The sequence below is a fragment of the Nerophis ophidion genome, linkage group LG13 (assembly GCF_033978795.1).
Source record: "Nerophis ophidion isolate RoL-2023_Sa linkage group LG13, RoL_Noph_v1.0, whole genome shotgun sequence".
Taxonomy (NCBI): domain Eukaryota; kingdom Metazoa; phylum Chordata; class Actinopteri; order Syngnathiformes; family Syngnathidae; genus Nerophis; species Nerophis ophidion.
This window is the reverse complement of record NC_084623.1, coordinates 48,663,877-48,686,477: the sequence shown is the minus strand read 5'-3', so window position 1 is coordinate 48,686,477 and position 22,601 is coordinate 48,663,877. Positions and strand designations below refer to the sequence as shown.

The 22,601-nt window shown below is 39.8% G+C and overlaps 1 protein-coding gene across 2 annotated transcripts in view; it reads right to left on the bottom strand.

Moving 5' to 3' along the window:
• golim4a (golgi integral membrane protein 4a) overlaps positions 1 to 22,601 on the bottom strand; it is a 63,848-nt gene that overhangs the window by 6,678 nt on the left and 34,569 nt on the right. The window contains exons 5-14 of one of the 2 annotated variants that reach the window (XM_061919153.1): positions 21,460 to 21,610; positions 21,232 to 21,314; positions 17,687 to 17,770; positions 8,134 to 8,307; positions 7,808 to 8,071; positions 5,263 to 5,540; positions 5,102 to 5,178; positions 4,969 to 5,021; positions 1,388 to 1,600; positions 1,244 to 1,312 (exon numbers count right to left, since the gene is read on the bottom strand). In XM_061919153.1, coding sequence (XP_061775137.1) covers positions 1,244 to 1,312; positions 1,388 to 1,600; positions 4,969 to 5,021; positions 5,102 to 5,178; positions 5,263 to 5,540; positions 7,808 to 8,071; positions 8,134 to 8,307; positions 17,687 to 17,770; positions 21,232 to 21,314; positions 21,460 to 21,610 — 1,446 coding nt within the window. The remainder of the gene's footprint in view (positions 1 to 1,243; positions 1,313 to 1,387; positions 1,601 to 4,968; positions 5,022 to 5,101; positions 5,179 to 5,262; positions 5,541 to 7,807; positions 8,072 to 8,133; positions 8,308 to 17,686; positions 17,771 to 21,231; positions 21,315 to 21,459; positions 21,611 to 22,601) is intronic. The other variant, XM_061919154.1, reaches the window with a different exon arrangement.

The window sequence follows — 22,601 nt, the reverse complement described above, 5'->3', positions numbered from 1 at the left end:
CAAGTTCCCACTGCTGAAGTCATGTCGTTCTTTAGACCAGTGGTCCCCAACCACAACAAAGAAATACAATCATGTGTGCTCACGGACTTTATCCCTGCAGATTGTATTGATCTATATTGATATGGGACGGCGTGGTGCAGTGGGATAGTGGCCGTGCGCAACCTGAGGGTCCCTGGTTCAATTCCCACCTAGTACCAACCTCGTCACGTCCGTTGTGTCCTGAGCAAGACACTTCACCCTTGCTCCTGATGGGTGCTGGTTGGCGCCTTGCATGGCAGCTCCCTCCATCAGTGTGTGAATGTGTGTGTGAATGGGTAAATGTGGAAGTAATGTCAAAGCGCTTTGAGTACCTTGAAGGTAGAAAAGCGCTATACAAGTACAACCCATTTATATATAATGTACTGTATATATCGTGTTTTTTATGTTGATTTAATAATTTGAAAAAAATAAAAAATAAAATAATAATAATAATAATAATAATTTCTTGTGCGGCCCGGTACCGGTCCGCGGACCGATTGGTACTGGGCCGCCCAATAAATTTAAAAAAAGCCCACTAAACCCCGGTGGTTGGGGACCACTGCTTTAGACTTTAGACACTGCTTCATAATGCATATGTTCCTTTTTGACTGCACTTAAATGTACAATATATGTAGAATATATTTATATTATTCATATATCATATATTATATATATAATTCACCATTCTTTATTTATTTTAAATCGCCTTTCAAATGTCTATTCTTGGTGTTAGGTTTTATCAAATAAATTTCCCCAAAAATGCGACTTACATATGTTTTTTTCCTTCTTTATTATGCATTTTCGGCCAGAGCGAGTTATACTCCGAAAAATACGGTACATGGAAAACATATTTTTTTTCTGATATCTAGTGGGTACGGCTTATATACCGGTGCTCTGTGTAGTCCCGGAAAATGCGGTATATTTAAATACGGTATATTTCAATACAGTATATTTCAATGTTAAAAATCAAATAGAGTAAAATAAGCCTATATATATATATATATATATATATATATATATATAATATATAATATATGTTATATATTAATTATTATTATTATTATTGCTTATTGTGAGCGAACTGTGGTGCTGAATTTCCCCCAGGGATCAATAAAGTACTTTCTATTCTATTCTATTCTAGACGATGACATCAAGCCGCCCTACATGTGCTCCCCTCCCTGATAATTCCACCGGGTGGCGAACACAAACGCGTCAGGTCTCCTACCGCCTCCTCCGCTTCCTCCTGGTACTGCTCGTCCAGATTGTCCTCCTGCTGATCTGGGTTTCCAGCAATCTGCAAAGAGGAAGAGCTTTAACGTGACCAACGCCAAGTCATCAGAATTCTTCCATCACAGCCCTTCCCACTCACCACCAGCTCGTCCTCCATGGGAGGATGCTGCAGGTCCAAGTTGGAGTCCATGTGCTGGGCTTGTGCGGCCGGCTCGTCCTCTTCCACCTCCTCCTCCGCCTCGTCCTCATTATCATGATGATGGGACTGATCGTCCTCGGCCTCCTCGAACTCGTCCTCTCCCTGGTTGTTGGGGTCGTCCTCGGGGTCCACCTCCCTGCCGTCGGCGCCACCCTGATGTAGAAGAGGAGTAAGAACAAAATGTTGAGATGTTGAATTCATCGCCGGTTGTCCAAAAGCAGACAAAATATTTGCATGGAGCGCCACAAAGGGTTAGCATGTGTGCAGGAAGCGGCATAAAGTACCACAAATGTCATCCTTCATTTATCAGCCTGCTAACTAATAAAACAACAAACACAAACATAACGATCCACTAGGGCAGTGGTTCTCAAACTTTTTTTAGTGATGTACCCCCTATGAACATTTTTTTAATTCAAGTACCCCCTAATCAGAGCAAAGCATTTTTGGTTGAAAAAAAAAAGATAAAGAAGTAAAATACAGCACTATGTCTTTAGTTTCTGATTTATTAAATTGTATAACAGTGCAAGATATTGCTCATTTGTTGTGGTCTTTCTTGAACTATTTGGAAAAAAAGATATAAAAATAACTAAAAACTTGTTGAAAAATAAACAAGTGATTCAATTATAAATAAAGATTTCTACACATAGAAGTAATCATCAACTTAAAGTGCCCTCTTTGGGGATTGTAATAGAGATCCCTCTGGATTCATGAACTTAATTCTAAACATTTCTTCACAAAAAAAGAAATTTTTAACATCAATGTTTATGGAACATGTCCACAAAAAATCTAGCTGTCAACACTGAATATTGCATTGTTGCATTTCTTTTCACAGTTTATGAACTTACATTCATATTTTGTTGAATTATTATTCAATAAATAAATTTATATAGGATTTTTGAATTGTTGCTAATTTTAGAATATTTAAAAAAAATCTCACGTACCCCTTGGCATACCTTCAAGTACCCCCAGGGGTATGCGTAACCCTATTTGAGAACCACTGCACTATGGATGTGTACCTTTCACATTGGAATCGATTCTGGTGCTCAACAATATCAATTTTCAGTACTTTTGTGTGTTCCTGAGGTATTAAACGTTACATTTCTTTTTTTATGACTGAACATTTATGACTGAGCTGACAATAGAACTGCGCTGTCCTTTTAAATCTCGTTTTCTTACACTTCTGAGTCTCATTTGCAAGTATGCATAGATGTTTGTCTTGCCCTAGCCAGAAAGTAGTCTTTGCCTTTAAGTTGAACGTGCCAGTCTTATTTTTTTATTTAGCCCTACAAAGTGTTTAGCCTGTAAGCAGGGATGTCCTGAATACATTTTTGGCCTTCGATCCCGGTGTGATTTTTTTTGGCTCCAGATCGGGCCGGATTTCGTGTCCTGATCTGATACTTTGCTAGTATATTAAAGCAGTGTTTCTCAAATGGGGGTACGCATACCCCTGGGGGTACTTGAAGGTATGCCAAGGGGTACGTGAGATTTTTAAAAAAATATTCTAAAAATAGCAACAAATCAAAAATCCTTTAAAAATATTGATTGAATATTGTATTGAATAATACACCAACAAAATATGAATGTAAGTTCATAAACTGTGAAAAGAAATGCAACAATGCAATATTCAGTGTTGACAGCTAGATTTTTTTGTGGACATGTTCCATAAATATTGATGTTAAAGATTTCTTTTTTTGTGACGAAATGTTTAGAATTAAGTTCATGAATCCAGATGGATCTCTATTACAATTCCCAAAGAGGGCACTTTAAGTTGATGATTACTTCTATGTGTAGAAATCTTTATTTATAATGGAATCACTTGTTTATTTTTCACCAACTTTTTAGTTATTTTTATATATCTTTTCTTCCAAATAGTTCAAGAAAGACCACTACAAATGAGCAATATTTTGCATTGTTAGAAAATTTAATAAATCACAAACTGATGACATAGTGCTGTATTTTACTTCTTTATCTATTTTTTTCAAGCAAAAATGCTTTGCTCTGATTAGGGGGTACTTGAATTAAAAAAATGTTCACAGGGGGTACATCACTGAAAAAAGGTTGAGAACCACTGTACTAAAGAACTGAAAATGTTTTGTGGCAAGTAAGTAAAACAACCGTATCTTATTAAATGTGTAATTTTCAAGGATTACAGTAAACCAGATGATGTATGGGGCTCAACGCCATTTTTCCCTAACACATCACACGCATCGAGTCAAATCAGCTCGGTTATTTTCTGTTTTTTCGACTGTTTTCCGATACCTTGGAGACATCATGCCTCGTCGGTGTGTTGTCGGAGGGTGTAACAACATGATCAGGGACGGATTCAAGTTGATTTACGTAGAATGTGCATCGATTAGCACGGCATGCTAATCGATACTAACAGGCTATTTAGGCTAGCTGTGTACATATTGCAGCATTATGCCTCATTTGTAGCTATATTTACATCTAACCTTTACCTCCATCCGCATTTAATGCCAAACAAACACTTAGCAATCGATGGATTTACGGTGCTCCGGTGTCAAGAGATGCGAAAGTCTATCGTTTGGTTTTTACCGGCGATGCTACGACAGAGATGGCACAGAGATGACAAGAATGTCTGGATATCCTGCGACACTCAAAGCAGATGCATTCCCAGCGAAAAATTCAACAAAATCACAAAAGGGAGTGTTGTTGATGTTATTGACTCATGTGCTAATCAGACATATTTGGTCGCGGCATGACTGCCACCTAATCGCTGCTAACATGCTATTTAGGCTACCTGTATGTACATATGAAAATATATTTACATCCGGCGTTTCCTTCCACCCACATTTAATTCGAAACAAACACTTACCAATCGACGGATTTAAGTTGATCCAGTGTCAATGCGAAAATCCTGATCGTTTGGTCTGCACATTTCACCGGCGATGCTAACGCAGACATGCATGGCCGAATAGCGTCAATAGCTATTCGCTCAATAGCTTCAGTTTCTTCTTCAATTTCGTTTTTGCTATCTTCCTCCATACTCCAACCATCCGTTTCAATACATGCGTAATCTGTTGAATCGCTTAAACTGCTGAAATCCGAGTCTGAATCCGAGCTAATGTCGCTATATCTTGCTGTGCTATTCACCATTGTTTATATTGGAATCGCTATGTGATGTCACAGGGAAATGGACAGTGGCTTAAGCAAATAGCGAAAATCAAGCACTTTAAAGCTTTTTTGGGGATAGTCCGGGACGGGTAAAATTTTGAAAAAAACTTAAAAAAATAAAATAAGCCACTGGGAACTGATTTTTATTGGTTTTAACCCTTCTGAAATTGTGATAATGTTCCCCTTTAAGGAATTTGTTTGGTACTTTTCCCTTCAAAGACTATATTATATTCTGCTTTTTGTTGTGTGAGTGACGACAGAACCTTTACTGCCCTCCCAAAGAATCAGAAATGGGACACATCTTACACACTATCAGCGCCATTTTCTGCGACCAATTAGTTCTAGTTAGGTTATTTAAATGGAAGATAGAAGATGACTAAAGGAGTCACCTGCTTGTGTTGCGGCGCCTTCCCCTTGTGACGTAACAGGTGAGCATGTCTCTCTGTGAAGAGAGAACAACATAATTGAGCTTTCCTGACAAGGCGGCAGAGACGTAGGTGTGGCAGGATCTCTCGGTCTCACCTGCTTCTTTGTTATCATGATGCTCCTCTTTTCCTTCGTCTACATCACGGTCCAAGTTTTCGTACTCGGCCTTCTTCCTGAGAATGACAGAACAGGCTGCTCAGGAGCTTACGTGGCCCTATCGAAGTCTTGCTGAATCATTAATCAACATTAAAAGGCACCTCATGATTTCTGACCTTTCGTGCTCGTCTCGTAGCAGCCGCTCCCGTCGGTCCGACTCCTGATGCTGCTGCTTCTCTCTCTCCTGCTCGTCCTTCAGCCTCTCCTCTCTCTCCCTCAGCACTCGCTCTCTGTGGGCCTTGATGGTGTCTTGTCGCATTTGAATCAGCCGGCGCTCTTCGGCCCTCTGAGCCTCCAGGCGCTGCTGCTCCTGCTGCTGCTCGTAAGCGGACTTGGCGCCCGCCTCCTGACCGTGCGCCTCATGTTCCGGCTGGGCCACCTTTTGGGCGATATTTAGAAAACCTAATTAAAGCTAAGCAGACGCCAGAAGCTTCTATTAAGGCAGTACCTCTCAATTTCGCCATAATCCCCCTTGGGGACATCATTTTTTTCACGCCACCCCTAAAATTAAATACAATTGCGAACTTGCGATCTCTTTAAAGGCCTACTGAAATGAGATTTTCTTATTTAAACAGGGATAGCAGGTCCAATCTATGTGTCATACTTGATCATTTCGCGATATTGCCATATTTTTGCTGAAAGGATTTAGTAGAGAACATCGACAATAAAGTTGCAACTTTTGGTCGCTAATAAAAAAAGCCTTGCCTTTACCGGAAGTAGCAGACGATGTGCGCGTTACGTCACGGGTTGTAGGGTTCCTCGCATCCTCACATTGTTTATAATCATAACCTCAAGCAGCAAGAGCTATTCAGACCGAGAAAGTGACGATTTCCCCATTAATTTGAACGAGGATGAAAGATTCGTGAATGAGGAAAGTTGGAGTGAAGCACAAAAAGAAAAGAAAAGAAAAAAAAAGTGACGTAATTAGACACATTTACTAGGATAATACTGGGAAATCCCTTATCTGCTTATTGTGTTAATAGTATTTTAGTGAGATTCTAAAGTCATACCTGAATGTCGGATGGCTGCGGTGAACGCCAGTGTCTCTGAGAGAGGCTGAGGAGCCAAGATCATAGCTGCCTTTTTGACAGCTACAGGAGGAGGTCCCATAACCCACTGAAGTCTCCGGTAAGAGCCGACTTAATATCACAATTTTCCCATCCAAAAACTTGCTGGTTGACGTAGAGAAACATGTTCGCTTGACCGCTCTGTGTTAAAGCTTCACAACAAACAAAGAAACACCGGTTGTGTTTCGGTGCTAAATACAGCTGGATTGCAGCATTATTCTCTATAGTCTCCATTATTAATTGAACAAATTGCAAAAGATTCAGCAACACAGATGTCCAAATTACTGTGTAATTATGCGATGTGGTGCTGGGCTAATATGTCCACTACAAACCGAGACGTCACAAACACGCGTCATCATACGAGTCATCATTCCGCGACGTTTTCAACAAGAAACTCCGCGGGAAATTTAAATTGCAATTTAGTAAACTAAACCGGTCGTATTGGCATGTGTTGCAATGTTAATATTTCATCATTGACATATAAACTATCAGACTGCGTGGTCGGTAGTAGTGGCTTTCAGTAGGCCTTTAATGATGATGATGTAGGTCAGGGGTGTCAAACTCAAATACAGAGTGGGCCAAAATTTAAAACGGAACAAAGCTGCGGGCCAGGGTCGAACAAATTATCCTTTTAATAGGGACCCAAACAAGTTTTGCATTGAATATTGAACAAGCAAGGCTTATATAACTTTATAGTGACATGCAAAATAATAATAATAATAATAATAAAAAAATATCAATGGCATATCAAATAAAATTTAAATAAAAATTGAATGCCTCTTTTCGGCGGTGGGGTTTTTTGTGGACGGGGTTTGGTGATAGCGGGGGGTGTATATTGTAGCGTCCCGGAAGAGCTAGTGCTGCAAGGCGTTCTGGGTATTTGTTCTGTTGTGTTTATGTTGTGTTACGGTGTGGATGTTCTCCCGAAATGTGTCATTCTTGTTTGGTCTTGGTTCACAGTGTGGCGCATATTTGTAACAGTGTTATTGTTGGTTATACGGCCACCCTCATTGTGACCTGTATGGCTGTTGACCAAGTATGCGTTGCATTCATTTGTGTGTGTATAAGCCGCATATATTATGTGGCTGGGCCGGCACGCTGTTTGTATGGAGGAAAAGCGGACGTGGAGACAGGTTGCAGAGAACGACAAAGGCAGTGCCTTTAAAGCCCACCCTAAATATTGCTGTCCCGGATGAAATTCGGGAGGGGCACTGAACTTCGGGAGTCTCCCGGGAAAATCGGGAGGGTTGGCAAGTAAGAGTATTAGCGGTGAATGCGGTGTTACAGCGGCGGGCCAGCTCTAATGTTAATTTGATATTGCCTCAAGGGCCAAGTGAAATTACACGGCGGGCCAAATTTTGCCCGCGGGCCAGAGTTTGACACCCATGATGTAGGTAGCTAATCCTCCAGCAAATATTAAAATAACAAGCGGAAGAGATTACGAGCAAACAATCACAGAAGAAAACATGATTTAAGACAAAGTCCTATTTTTTTCCCTCAGCTAATTGATTTGTTTGCAAGTGTGTAACTCATTAAGGCTTTAGAATCATGCGTTTAGGTTGAGAAAAACGACACCAACTTGTTGCTGTGGATCTATATGACCGTCCAAGGCGTTCTCGTCGGGCTGCTCCAATTTGGGATCGCCATCCTCCTCCTCCTCCTCCTCCGGCCGTTGGTCCTGGTCCTCCTCCTCTAGTTTTTGAGGCTGTCCGGCTTGCGCCATCTCCTCCTCCGCCAGCTCCCTCTTCCTCTCTGCCTCCCCGTCGTCCAAGTTGAGCTGAGACCCGGCGGTGTAAGCCTGCACCTGGGACTCGGCGTGGGCCGCCTCCTCTTGCTGGTTCAACTGAGACACAAGTTCCAAGGTGAGCTAGATTCACATTTACAAAGACCAACTAACTAGATTACCTTAGACTCTGAGTCATGGTGATCTTCTTTTAGGATGGGCGTATCCTTAATTTTAGGCAGCTCCAAGGCAACGGCCTGCTGAGCCTTTTCATCTTGTGGCGGAAGCACAAAGTTTGGCTGAGGCAGTCTCGTATCCAGGGACTCTTTCAGCTTTTTAAATTCATTCACTTGCACCTATAACAACACAACACATCACTCGTGTAAAAAAATAAAATTTTAGCCAGGTAAAAAAGCATAATTCATGTTATTAATAAAGATAGTAATTGAGGCTACGAATCGTTGGGCTCCACACGATTCGATTCGATTCAATTCTTGGGGGTAATGATTTGATTCCGAATCGATTATCAATTCAAAACAATTGTTGATTCAAAATCTACTGTTTAATAACATTGAATACCAGATGTATGATTAAATACATTAATCCCCAAAATAGATCAATCAATCAATCAATGTTTACTTATATAGCCCTAAATCACTAGTGTCTCAAAGGGCTGCACAAACCACTACGACATCCTCGGTAGGCCCACATAAGGGCAAGGAAAACTCACACCCAGTGGGACATCGGTGACAATAATGACCCAGTGGGATGTCGGTGACAATGATGACTATGAGAACCTTGGAGAGGAGGAAAGCAATGGATGTCGAGCGGGTCTAACATGATACTGTGAAAGTTCAATCCATAATGGATCCAACACAGTCGCGAGAGTCCAGTCCAAAGCGGATCCAACACAGCAGCGAGAGTCCCGTTCACAGCGGAGCCAGCAGGAAACCATCCCAAGCGGAGGCGGATCAGCAGCGCAAAGATGTCCCAGCCGATACACAGGCAAGCAGTACATGGCCACCGGATCGGACCGGACCCCCTCCACAAGGGAGAGTGGGACATAGAAGAAAAAGAAAAGAAACGGCAGATCAACTGGTCTAAAAAGGGAGTCTATTTAAAGGCTAGAGTATACAAATTAGTTTTAAGGTGAGACTTAAATGCTTCTACTGAGGTGGCATCTCGAACTGTTACCGGGAGGGCATTCCAGAGTACTGGAGCCCGAACGGAAAACGCTCTATAGCCCGCAGACTTTTTTTTGGGCTTTGGGAATCACTAATAAGCCGGAGTCCTTTGAACGCAGATTTCTTGCCGGGACATATGGTACAATACAATCGGCAAGATAGGATGGAGCTAGACCGTGTAGTATTTTATACGTAAGTAGTAAAACCTTAAAGTCACATCTTAAGTGCACAGGAAGCCAGTGCAGGTGAGCCAGTACAGGCGTAATGTGATCAAACTTTCTTGTTCTTGTCAAAAGTCCAGCAGCCGCATTTTGTACCAAATGTAATCTTTTAATGCTAGACATGGGGAGACCCGAAAATAATACGTTACAGTAATCGAGACGGGACGTAACAAACGCATGGATAATGATCTCGGCGTCTTTAGTGGACAAAATGGAGCGAATTTTAGCGATATTACGGAGATGAAAGAAGGCCGTTTTAGTAACGATTTTAATGTGTGCCTCAAAGGAGAGAGTTGGGTCGAAGATAATACCCAGATTCTTTACCGTGTCGCCTTGTTTAATTGTTTGGTTGTCAAATGTTAGAGTTGTATTATTAAATAGAGTTCGGTGTCTAGCAGGACCGATAATAAGCATTTCCGTTTTTTTGGCGTTGAGTTGCAAAAAGTTAGCGGACATCCATTGTTTAATTCCATTAAGACACGCTTCCAACTGACTACAATCCGGCGTGTTGGTCAGCTTTAGGGGCATGTAGAGTTGGGTGTCATCAGCATAGCAGTGAAAGCTAACACCGTATTTGCGTATGATGTCACCTAGCGGCAGCATGTAGATGCTGAAGAGTGCAGGGCCAAGGACCGAACCCTGGAGAACTCCACACGTATAAACAGCTCTGATCAATTTCTATATGTCCTAAAAGAATAAATGATAAATAATAAAGGGGTTGTACTTGTATAGCGCTTTTCTACTTTCAAGGTACTCAAAGCGCTTTGACACTACTTCCACATTCACACATTCACACACTGATGGAGGGAGCTGCCATGCAAGGCGCTAACCAGCACCCATCAGGGGCAAGGGTGAAGTGTCTTGCTCAAGGACACAACGGACGTGACGTGGTTGGTACTAGGTGGGGATTGAACCAGGGACCCTCGGGTTGTGCACGGCCACTCTACCACTGCGCCACGCCGTCCCAAGAAACATATGTTTAATGTAACCTAAGATTTTTTGTGTGAAAATAAAGCCAATAATGCCATTTTTTGTGGCGCCCTTCTTTTGGAAAAGAATCAAAATACATTTTAGTAGCAGTACCAAAATATTGGTATCGGGTCAACTCTAGATGCAAACCAACAAAATACTTTTTTTTTTAACTTATATCCAATATCGGAGCATTAACAACATACAGTACAACATAAGAAAAACTGGTTTTGTTTACTAAAATTCTACCCAAACATTTAATCAAGGCTAATACAAAAAGGCAGGAGGAGAAGTATCTCACACTTCCTTTCTATAGCAAATCTGTACAGCATATATCAGGGATAGGGAACCTATGGCTCTAGAGCCAGATGTGGCTCTTTTGATGACTGTATCTGGCTCTCGGATAAATCTGAGCTGACATTGCTTAACACGATAAGTAATGAATAATTCCACTTGTAATCACAGTGTTAAAAATAACGTTCAAAATATAAAACATTCTCATGCTTTTTCATGTTCAAGAAGTTGCATTAATGGTAAGAAGTAATTTATTTATTATTGGTTAGTGTGGGGCTTGCCCTCCGTGGGGTTCTTCAGACCACCAAGAGCCTTTTTTAGGGTTACAATGTTGTTTTATTTTATTATTCTCTCAGTTGCTTTCCAGCAATTTTCTTTTTCTCTTTCGTCCTCACTCGCGCTCTGGCTCCAGCCCCAATCCTGTCTCTCCTCCTGGCTGCTGCTTATAACAGAGCGATAGGTGATTAGATAACAAGGCCCAGGTGGGCCATCTATGCAACTGTCGCTGATTTCGAGGCCGGCCCTGGCAACATCCTGCTTTGCTGCAGGTCCGCAGGCCACGCCCCCTCCACATTTAGCTTCAGAATAACAATGTTATTATAAAGAATAAGAGACCTATTATACTCTGGAAATGTTGGTCTTACTTAAAAATGCACGCGTTTAGTTGTGTTCAGTGTTAAAAAAAAATATTATATGGCTCTTAGGGAAATACATTTTAAAATATTTGGCTTCTTGGCTCTCTCTCAGCCAAAAAGATTCCCGACCCCTGGCATATATGATCATTTACAAAAATATGAGTTGCATGAGTGGCTGGACAAGAAAGATTGGGGGAAAAAAACTATTTAAAACTCGATTTCTGATTTTTTTAAATCGATTAAGAATCGTTACAAATAAGAATTGCAATTAATCTGAAAAAAAAAAAAAAATTATATATATATATATATATATATATATATATATATATATATATATATTTTTTATACCCCTAATAGTAATAGTGATTTTACTAATGAAAGGAAAAAAACTCATTTTATGAGAATATAGTTATATAATTTTCCATCCATCCATCCATTTTCTACCGCTTACTCCCTTTTGGGGTCACGGGGGGCACTGGCGCCTATTTCAGCTACAGTCGGGCGGAAGGCGGGGTACACCCTGGACAAGTCGCCACATAATTTTACAAAAATACATTTTTCTGGAGAATAAACTCAAAATTTACAAAGATCAATCAAAACTTACCCATAAAAAAGTCATATTTTTTCACCAAAAATGTGAAGTGAAGTGAATTATATTTATATAGCGCTTTTCTCAAGTGACTCAAAGCGGTTTACATACTGACACCCAATATCTAAGTTACATTTAAACCAGTGTGGGTGGCACTGGGAGCAGGTGGGTAAAGTGTCTTGCCCAAGGAGCGGCATAGCTCGGTTGGTAGAGTGGCCGTGTCAGCAACTTGAGGGTTGCAGGTTCGATTCCCGCTTGTGCCATCCCAGTTACTGCCGTTGTGTCCTTGGGCAAGACACTTTACCCACCTGCTCCCAGTGCCACCCAAACTGGTTTAAATGTAACTTAGGTATTTAGTGTCACTATGTAAAGCGCTTTGAGTCACTTGAGAAAAGCGCTATATAAATATAATTCACTTCACTTCACAACGGCAGTAACTAGGATGGCACAAGCCACTCTACCAACCGAGCTATGCCGCCCCAAAAATCATCTTTGATATAGTAATATGAAAATAAATCAAATTGTAGGGTCATTTTTGTCTCTATGAGGAGGTCATGTACTCGCTGAGGTTCGTCACTAAGCTAGTTAGCAACATCATTCATAAAGCTACGGGCGGATCTTGATAAAACTTTCAGGAAATGTCACACACAGGATAAGAAGCAAGTGATTTGATTTTTGGGGTATTGTTTACATTACAAGGCTGAACTTATTTGGGTGTATGCAAACAACCCCGCCTCCACCCACAGAGACAAAAGACAGTAAATAACAGATAAGAGGGTACATTCGTTGTTTTTTTTTTCTTTCTGCTATGTAACAAACCCAAGTGCTGAGATCGGTACAAAGAGTGAGCCGCTTGCTCTCTCTCTCTCACCTGCACCAACACATACAGTCATGGCAATTAGCCACTGCTGTGTTCATGGCCACACAAAAAGTTGGACAACTCCGACACTACACATTAAGTGTAAATTCCAGGTCATTACACTATGACTCCTCAATCTGATGTGTGCTTATTCTACTGTCATTTATTAAGAATGTTAATTTTTGGATATTAATCAAGAAATAATGTTACGGGATTAGAGAATTACTAATACAAGTACCGGTATACATTTTACAGACAGAAAGTTTAAAGGAATGTACACTTAAATCTCATGCAACATGTGAATGTTTTAAGGGGAACTAAATGTGATCTCTAAAAGGGCTACACACAATCTTTCCAAAGCAGGACTCCCTCCCAGTCATAAAATACTATAGTACATAACTGATAAAAAAATATATATATATATATTTAAGTGGGCCAAATAACTTACATTAGGAAATAATGTCAAGAAAATGACTAATGTTTCTTGATTACAATAATAAGACATTTAAATTGTTATGTCAGGTTGGAGACAGATGTGCTGCTGGTATGGCCACAGTGTGCACGTCTGTATTCCACGGAATGTTCTGGGTGTTTCAGCGTTTGCTCGGGCACATGAAAAATTAGAGGGAACATTGGTCACGGTTGTGCGCTGTCATTTCCCAAACTCAACAACACCGCCTTGTTGCCTTTAAATACACTAAAAGAGGACGTACTGTCTGTTTGAACGTGAACATGCTGCTAGTTTCACTCTACACTGACAAAAAAAAATGGGCTTTGCGACACTCCCGCCAGCGCTAATGACAGTCAGCTGTGTTGGAGGCCATTGCTGTCGAACCTCAAGCTGACGGAACAACTTTGACTAGCAATACTTTTTGCTTTACGTCATAAGAAAGATGCGACATTAGCTCATGTTTTTAGTCCTTACTAAACGACAGACAATGAAGGTACTAACCCCGTTTCCATATGAGTTGGGAAATTGTGTTAGATGTAAATATAAACGGAATACAATGATTTGTAAATCCTTTTCAACCCATATTCAATGGAATGCACTACACACACAAAATATTTGATGTTCAAACTCATAAACTCAATTTTTTTTGGGAAAAAAATAATTAACTTAGAATTTCATGGCTGCAACATGTGCCAAAGTAGTTGGGAAAGGGCATGTTCACCACTGTGTTACATCACCTTTTCTTTTAACAACACTCAATAAACATTTGGGAACTGAGGAAACTAATTGTTGAAGCTTTGAAAGTGGAATTAGTTCCCATTCTTGTTTTATGTAGAGCTTCAGTCGTTAAACAGTCCGGGGTCTCCGCTGTCGTATTTTACGCTTCGTAATGCGCCACACATTTACGATGGGAGAAAGGTCTGGAGTGCAGGCGGGCTAGGAAAGTACCTGCACTCTTTTTTTACGAAGCCACACTGTTGTAACACTTGCTGAATGTGGCTTGGCATTGTCTTGCTGAAATAAGCAGGGGCGTCCATGAAAAAGACGGCGCTTAGATGGCAGCATATGTTGTTCCAAAACCTGTATGTACCTTTCAGCATTAATGGTGCCTTCACAGATGTGTAAGTTACCCATGCCTTGGGCAATAATGCACCCCCATACCCTGACGGATGCTGGCTTTTGAACTTTGCGTCCATAAGAGTCGGGATGGTTCGCTTCCCCTTTGGTCCGGATGACACGATGTCGAATATTTCCGAAAACAATTTGAAATGTAGACTCGTCAGACCACAGAACACTTTTCCACTATGCATCAGTCCATCTTAGATGATCTCCGGCCCAGAGAGGCCGGCGGCGTTTCTGGATGTTGTTGATAAATGGCTTTCGCTTTGCATAGTAGAGCTTTAACTTGCACTAACAAATGTAGTGACAAACTGTATTTAGTGACAGTGGTTTTCTGAAGTGGTGATATCCTTTAGAGATTGATGTCTTGTTTTTGATACATTTCCCAACTCATATGGAAACGGGGTTTGTTGATGGAGCTGGACATGTAAAAAGCACCCAATCTTCCTTGTTAGTGTGCACTGATGTTTAAGACAATATACACTTCATTGCACATGTAATATATCACTAGTGATGATTATATGCTTTATAATTCAAGGAGAGTTTTGCAGCAGCACACGCAGGTCCGCAAGCTTTAGGTACTTCAACATTCAAGAGGCTTCCTTGGCTGCTGAAAGTGTGCGCCAGTTTTAGAAATAATGTACACTTCACTGCACATGTAGTATATCACCATGTTGCTAATGAAACATGTTATAATTCCATGAGTGTTGTTGTGTTCCAGCAGCACAGGCACATATGTGCGCTTTAAACAGTAAAATAGATTAATAATGGCCCCAGGGCTGTGTAAGTGCAGGCTGGTTTTAAAGATGATGTACATGTCATTGCATGTCGGGTACAGGGCTATTAAACTACATAATGAAGAGGGTCGCACTTTCAAGAGGACATCGAAATTTGGACGTTTGTGTTAGAAAGAGCCTCCGCAATTTATATTTCTTTGAGACCGTGTTTACTTATTTACAATGTAAATACATCAGCTTTCACGCTGCACTGTCAATAAATTCTACTTGTTTCCAGATAGTTAACAGCATCAAGAAACAGAAGCTAAGTTTTGTTGATGATTGACATTCCTTTTGAATTATTTTTCTTCCTCAGTTTTATTTCTTTATACGTCTTTCTTTACCTAGGTTTGTAAAGCATGAAGATACAGAAGCTAAGTGTTGTTGATGATTGATGATCCTTTTGAATTATTTTTCTTCCTCAGTTGTATTTCTTTATACGTCTTCCTTTACTTAGGTTTGTAAATAGGGATGCAACGAAATGAAAATTTGTGGCTGAAGCCGAAGCCGAATACAATTTAAAAGCTTGGCCGAAGGCCGAATACCGAATAATGAATGCAGTTTTTCACAATTTTTTAAATATTGCATAAAAATAGCCTAGAATAAATATTTGGACATGTTTTTCAAATAAAGTAATTTTTTATTGAATATTGACATTTTTTTAATATTCCAGTAGCCTTTGCTTTTCAAAAAAAGCACAAGGTTTTTCATTTATATTAGGCCTTCAAACAAAACATGCATTCCAAAAAAAATAAAGTCCATTAAAGTGGATAAACCCACAACAAATGAATTATTGTCTTCTTGGCAAAAGTCTGCTTAGCCACAGTAGATATGCTAATAATGTAAACAGAAGGCTCAAGTAAATCTCAATTAAGTGTGTGCTTGTAACCTCATACACTTATACAGGTAGCCTACACAACAGGCTAATAATGTAAACAGAGGCCCCACTAAATCTCAATAAGTGTGTGCTTGTAACCTCATACACTTATACAGGTACACAACATATCCCAACGTCACCACGTCACTGCACGTTGGTTGATTGCGTCACCGCGTCAAAAAATTGCGTCACACGCCACTTTTCGGCCTTGTTTTTAATTCATTCCACCAAAGGCTGAATGTGGCTTTTTTTGCCATATTCGGCCGAATATATTCGGTTACCGATTAATCGGTGAAACACTATTTGTAAATGAAGTGAAGTGAACTATATTTATATAGCGCTTTTCTCAAGTGACTCAAAGCGCTTTACATAGTGAAACCCAATATCTAAGTTACATTTAAACCAGTGTGGGTGGCACTGGGAGCAGGTGGGTAAAGTGTCTTGCCCAAGGACACAACGGCAGTGACTAGGATGGCGGAAGCGGGAATCGAACCTGCAACCCTCAAGTTGCTGGCACGGCCACTCTACCAACCGAGCTATTACATAAGTATAACATCCATTGTGTTTTCTATATAAATAATGCCCATTGTGTATGTTACATCAATAAAATATCAGGCTTAGTGTTAGTACACACAGCAAACATTGCACACATGTGGTTTACCACAATTAATCCTCTGCTGGTCATATTTAGCGCTACATGTATTGAACCAGTTTTGATCACCAGAGTCAAAACAGTCAAAAACAACATGACCACAAATACAAAAGTCATACTTTGTTAAAAGTCCGATTTTCACAATATATTTTGATTTCTTTCAGGGTGGATAGCGCCATCTTCTTCTACTCACCCACTTCTACTTCATTGTAACATGTGCTTCGCCCTGCAGGGTGGCGGGAGTACTGCATACATGAGCAACCCTGTTTTGAATGGTTTCATCGAGCCTATTTGGGTGTTGTTCGGCGGGCCAAATTAAAGGCTTTGTTGCGGGGCCGCCAGTTGAGTAGGCCTGGTTTTGTTTATCAAAATAACCATATAATAACAAAGTTGTAATGCCACCAAGTCAGCTTTTGCTGCTTTTTCCAGGCTTCTGATTGGACAAAATGTGCATGACAGCAAGTTTATGGACAGAGACAGTTTTGAAACCACACTCGTGGGGATGGAGATTGTTTTAACCATGGATATGTGGTTTTGAAACTCTCCATGTTTGTGTGGACATGGCCTTTTAAAGGATTGGCTGTTAGCGTGTCCCCCTCACTGATCAGCGATCACTGTCTGCGTTGCTCAGTTAGCGTACCTGAGAGCGACTGCCTTTGTTCATGCATCAACTTTGCTTTGCAACTTCCGGTTTCTTCCGGAATACATCCTCAGCCTTCTTCTATCCTGGTGAGAGGCATGATTTATGTTCTAAATTAAACTTCCCGGGAGCAGGGAAGCGAGGAAACAGCTGACTAATCGATGTAAAAATTAAACACAAGCTCGTGATCATAAATAGTTCATCTGCGTTAGCATTTATAATAATATAACTACTACTTGGTTAATATTCAAGTCAAAAAATGTAAATGAAGTATTATTGTTGCTTTGTGGAAGGTTTTTTCCCCAAGGGATTTATGGGCGGAATAAAAGACCTTCCATTGGCTCAAATCCATCCGTTGTCATGTCTTTCATAATGATTTGCAAAATTCCCCAAAAAGTACAGTTCCCTTTCAAAAAGCATTTGTTGTCTGCCTTCGCTTCCTTAAAGATGTATTCGTCGGATTGCCTACCTGAGCTACTGCCAATGCATTCTTGTGGTCTTCCAGTGTCAGGGCAAGCTTATCGTGTGCCGACTTCATGTCCTGATGTCTTGCCTGAACACACAAGCGCAATCACACAAATGGCAGCTGCATCAACAATGATACTGAGAACTGGCAACACATACACAGGTAATTTAATCCAATATACAGGTTGCATGGAAATAGCCTAAAACAATGTTTTTTTTTACAATAACTTAGAAGGATTTGGGATGCAAACATGACACTTTTCTAGGACAAATCATTTTCAAATTTATGGATTTAGTTTTAGTTCATATAACCCCAATTCTTCAGAGTTTGCACTGGCTCCCTGTTCATTTTGGAATTGATTTTAAAACATTGCTGTTTGTTTTTAAATCTTTACATGGACTGGGACCTCAATATATCTCGGACCTTATCCAAATTTACATTCCTGCGCGCGCTCTGAGGTCCGAGAGCCAGTTCCAGCTCGTGGTGCCCAAGACCAGACTTAAGACCAGGGGAGACAGGGCCTTCTCTGTGGTCGGCCCTAAGCTCTGGAACACTCTGCCGCTCCATGTTCAAACTGCTTCCACATTGGAGTGTTTTAAGTCTCGTCTTAAGACCCACTTTTATTCTTTGGCTTTTAACACTACGTGAGTTGTGTGGTCCTCTGTGTTTTTTATACACTTTGATTTTTATTTTACTGTTTTAATTGATTTTACCCTTTAAAATAGTTTTTAATCATATTTGTTTTTATATTGTTTTTATTGGTTTTATATTTATTTATTTTTTGTTTTTATTCAGTTATTGGTGGACCATAATATATATATATATACTTTTTTTATTTTATTTTATTTATTCATTTATTTATTTTTTTACAATTGTTTTTAACATGGCTGTGCAGCACTTTGGAAACGTTATTGTTGTTTAAATGTGCTATATAAATAAAGTGGATTGGATTGGATTCTAAGAAAATACTATGCTTGAAAACATTGAACTTTTGTGGCATTTTTTTGCAGCATATTTGCCAATTCACTCTGAAAAGAGTGTGTTGCGGTTGAAGATGTGCAAATGTGCGTCTTATAGCTGGCCCATACTCAGTGATGCACATCTTGCTGGTTAATTTATAACACTCTCAGTGCATTGCAGATTTAAAAAGTATTGCAGATTTAAAAAGTATATTTGATGCTATAAGCCAGTGGTCCCCAAAAAAAAAAAAAAATTTTTTTTTATCAAATCAACATAAAAAACACAATATACACTTACAATTAATGCACCAACCACAAAAACCTCCCTTTTCATGACAAAAACGTCCCTTTTTCATGACAAAGAAAAAAAAATAAAAAGGATCCTCCCCCCCGCAAACCTTCCTCTTTGCTACATCTAATTGTTCTGCAGCTCTACTATGCAATTAAATCCTATGATGTCGTCCACACAAAATGTTGGAAGAAGAAACTGCTTACTATTGGAAAAAAAATTTAACCTTCACATTGCTATCCTAAACGAAGGACAATGAGGTACAAGCTACTATCTACTAGCTGCCATTATAAGATCAATAAATCTTCGGTTGGCTACGTTACGAGGGAGGAAAATGATACAGTGGAACCTTGAGTTACAGTATCTTATATGGTTCTAAAACATGGTTCGTAAATTGACATTTTCTTATAGTGAAGCAAATTTCTCCATAAGAAACAATGTAAATATGAATAATTGGTTCCAGCCTCGAAAAAAGTCCACATTTTTGTAAAAAAAAAACAAAAACACACTTTTGTTGAAATGTAATTAACACTTATTATCATACTTGCCAACCCTCCCGGATTTTCCGGGAGACTCCCGAAATTTAGCGCCTCTCCCGAAAAACTCCCGGGACAAATTTTCTCCCAAAAATCTCCCGAAATTCAGCCAAGAGCTGGAGGCCATGCCCCCTCCAGCTCCATGTGGACCTGACTGTGGACCTGACTGTGGACAGCCTGTTTTCACGTCCGCTCTCCCACAATATAAACAGCGTGTCTGCCCAATGAAGTTATAACTGTAGAATGATCGAGGGAGAGTTCTTGGTTTCTTATGTGGGTTTATTGTTAGGCAGTTTCATTAACATCCTCCCAGCGCGGTAACAACACACAACAACAGCAGTCACGTTTTCGTCTACCGTAAAGCAGTTCGTCTGACGTAAACAGCAATGTTGTGACACTCTTAAACAGGATAATACCGCCATCTACTGTACATGCATATGGTTAGAAAAATAGTGACAGAGAATGGAACAAGGATGGACAATTTAACCCTTAACTCAACAATGAGTAGATGAGTGTTATGTGTGTCTATATATGTGTAAATAAATGAACACTGAAATTCAAGCATTACTTTCATCTATATATATATATATGTATATATATATATAAAAATAAATATATATATAGCTAGTCTTAAGGTTGGCAAGTATGCTTATTATTATGTTGTTTGGAGGCTTTACATTAGTTTTGGATGATACCACAAATTTGGGTATCGATCCGATACCAAGTAGTTACAGGATCACACAGTTATATTTAAAATCCTCATGTGTCCAGGGTCATATTGCCTGAGCTTATAGACATAATATATTTTTTTTTTTAAAAAGGAAAAAAAGATTTTGTGATGACAAGAAAATATTGATGTAATCATTGTAGTATCGACTAGATACGCTCTTGTACTTGGTATCATTACAGTGGATGTCAGGTGTAGCAACACTCATGGCATCTGTTTCCATTGGGGAGCGCTAGCCTGTTAGCGGCGCACTATCGTATCCTCTTACGGTGTTTAGCTATTCCTCGTCCTGCAGGGACGATACTCGTAAGAAACACACTTTATTTGGAAGCTAGCCGTTTGCTAGCGAGCCATGTTTTAAAGCACCTCTTCTAGAACAGCGATCACTGTTACAGCCTCACCTTTATTGTTAGTTTTTAAGCCAAAATACATCCATTCTCCCTTTTTCTGTCGACACATTGTGTCTGCCTGCATGTACTCTGTGATTGTGAGCTGCCAAACATGCTCCTCTGCTCGTAAAACCAGCAATGTCACAACATAGGTAGTACAGTACCGTTTATGAAGGCGGTATAGTACCGTTTATGATTCATTAGTACCCCTGTACTTGCACAAGTATACTGTACAACTCTAATCCGTACCAATTATTCATGTTTGCATTGATTCTTATGGTGGGCTCTGCTTCACTATACACATTTTTCGGTTGGTAACCCATGTTGAAGAACTAATTAAAGTTCATAGGTCAAGGTTTCCCTGTAATATTAGCAGTTTTCTTGATGCTAAACATTGCATCAAAGATGCTATACAACAACTAAGCATACATTCCTTCCGTGTGGAAGTTCCCTAAAGAAAAGCGTTCATATGAAAGTCCATGGAGGATAAGAAAAGTAAATATTAATAGTGAGCTTTCACTCAACATACAGAAGAAACAGATTCAATCTTTCGAACCGAAGGACCTTTTTGCTGCGAAGCAACAGTGCAAACCACTCTTTCACTACGCGGTGTCGGAGAAAGTGTGATGAAAAGAGATGAAGTCTTACCTGTGAATCCTGCAGCTGCATGTGAATGTCATGGTGGGCCTTCCTCAGCTGCCTATTTTCCTCTTTTAGGTTACTCACGCTGTCTGCAGGCATAAAAAAAAAAAGCAAATGAACCAACATTCACAAATATTGCACAGTTTTAAATGATGGCTGATTAAGTATATTTCCGAGCATGCAAAAGGACATCGGTCCGGATTCCAACAACATTTGGCAAAAGGGAGTAAGAACCTTTCAGCATGACCACTTCCGTGTCTTTGGCCTCCTGCAGTTTGTCGTAGCGGTCTTTGTGCTCACTCAGCAGCCGACTGTGATCGTTTCCCTGCATTTCATGCTGCTCCTGCAGATTGTAAAACTGCTTTTTCAGGTCATCGTGCTGGTTCTGATCGACAGGAAAGACACGAGAGAAACAAATATGGTCTTTGTGTTAATCTTCCATCATCCAGTTAAAAATGGAACAGCACTTTTTTGGGAATTTTGCCTGTCAATCACAATTCCTATGTAAGATAAGAACACATTTTACTTTTTTGTATGCATTCAAAGGTGTTAATGACGGTAAGTACGAGGTGGCTGACAATGCAGAGAATGGGAGTGCACTATTCCGCCCAAAAAGCCCTCTAAAAAAACATCCAAAGACCGCCAAAAATACTCCATTTAAATATTGTGACCTGAATACAATACAATATAAAATACAAATGTATTACAGTTTTAGGAGTTAAATGGTGGAACAAGCTCAGTGATGAGCTGAAGACATGCACTTCTTTGGTAAGGTTTAAGAAAACATTGAAAGGTGAAATAATTGAAAATCATAAAATAAAGTAACAATTACTTTCATCCCCTTGATTTTTTTTTAAACGTTGATGTTCCAGGCAATCTAATCTTCAGTGAAGGTATAGGATAGGCAAATATAAGCTTTGGCTTCAGCCTATTCCTTTTTCGATCATTCTTTTTCTTTTCTTTCGTGTGTAAATGTGCATAATTGTATCCATATAACATGTACTGTAAAACTGATCACACAAAATGGTTGATTGATTTGATTGATTATATGACCGAAATAAACTTATTTAATTCATAAATTCAATATTAACAGAGAGTTAGCGATATTGTTATTATAAGCGCTAACTCAATCTATTCTTAGCGGTGATGTGATAACAGAGAGCGAACTAGTATTTGTATTGCCGTATTGAGCTGCTGCATTCCTCGGAGTTGGTGAAAGTTAATTCTAAATGATAAATCCTGCCTCTCACCTGGATAGTAAAAGGTTGGGGCCATAAACCGAAAAGTTTGTCAACTTGAACATTGGTCTTAGACGCGGAGATGGCAAGGAAGACACAAAAAGACGCTCGTTTGCGGTATTTGTTCATCTTAATGGG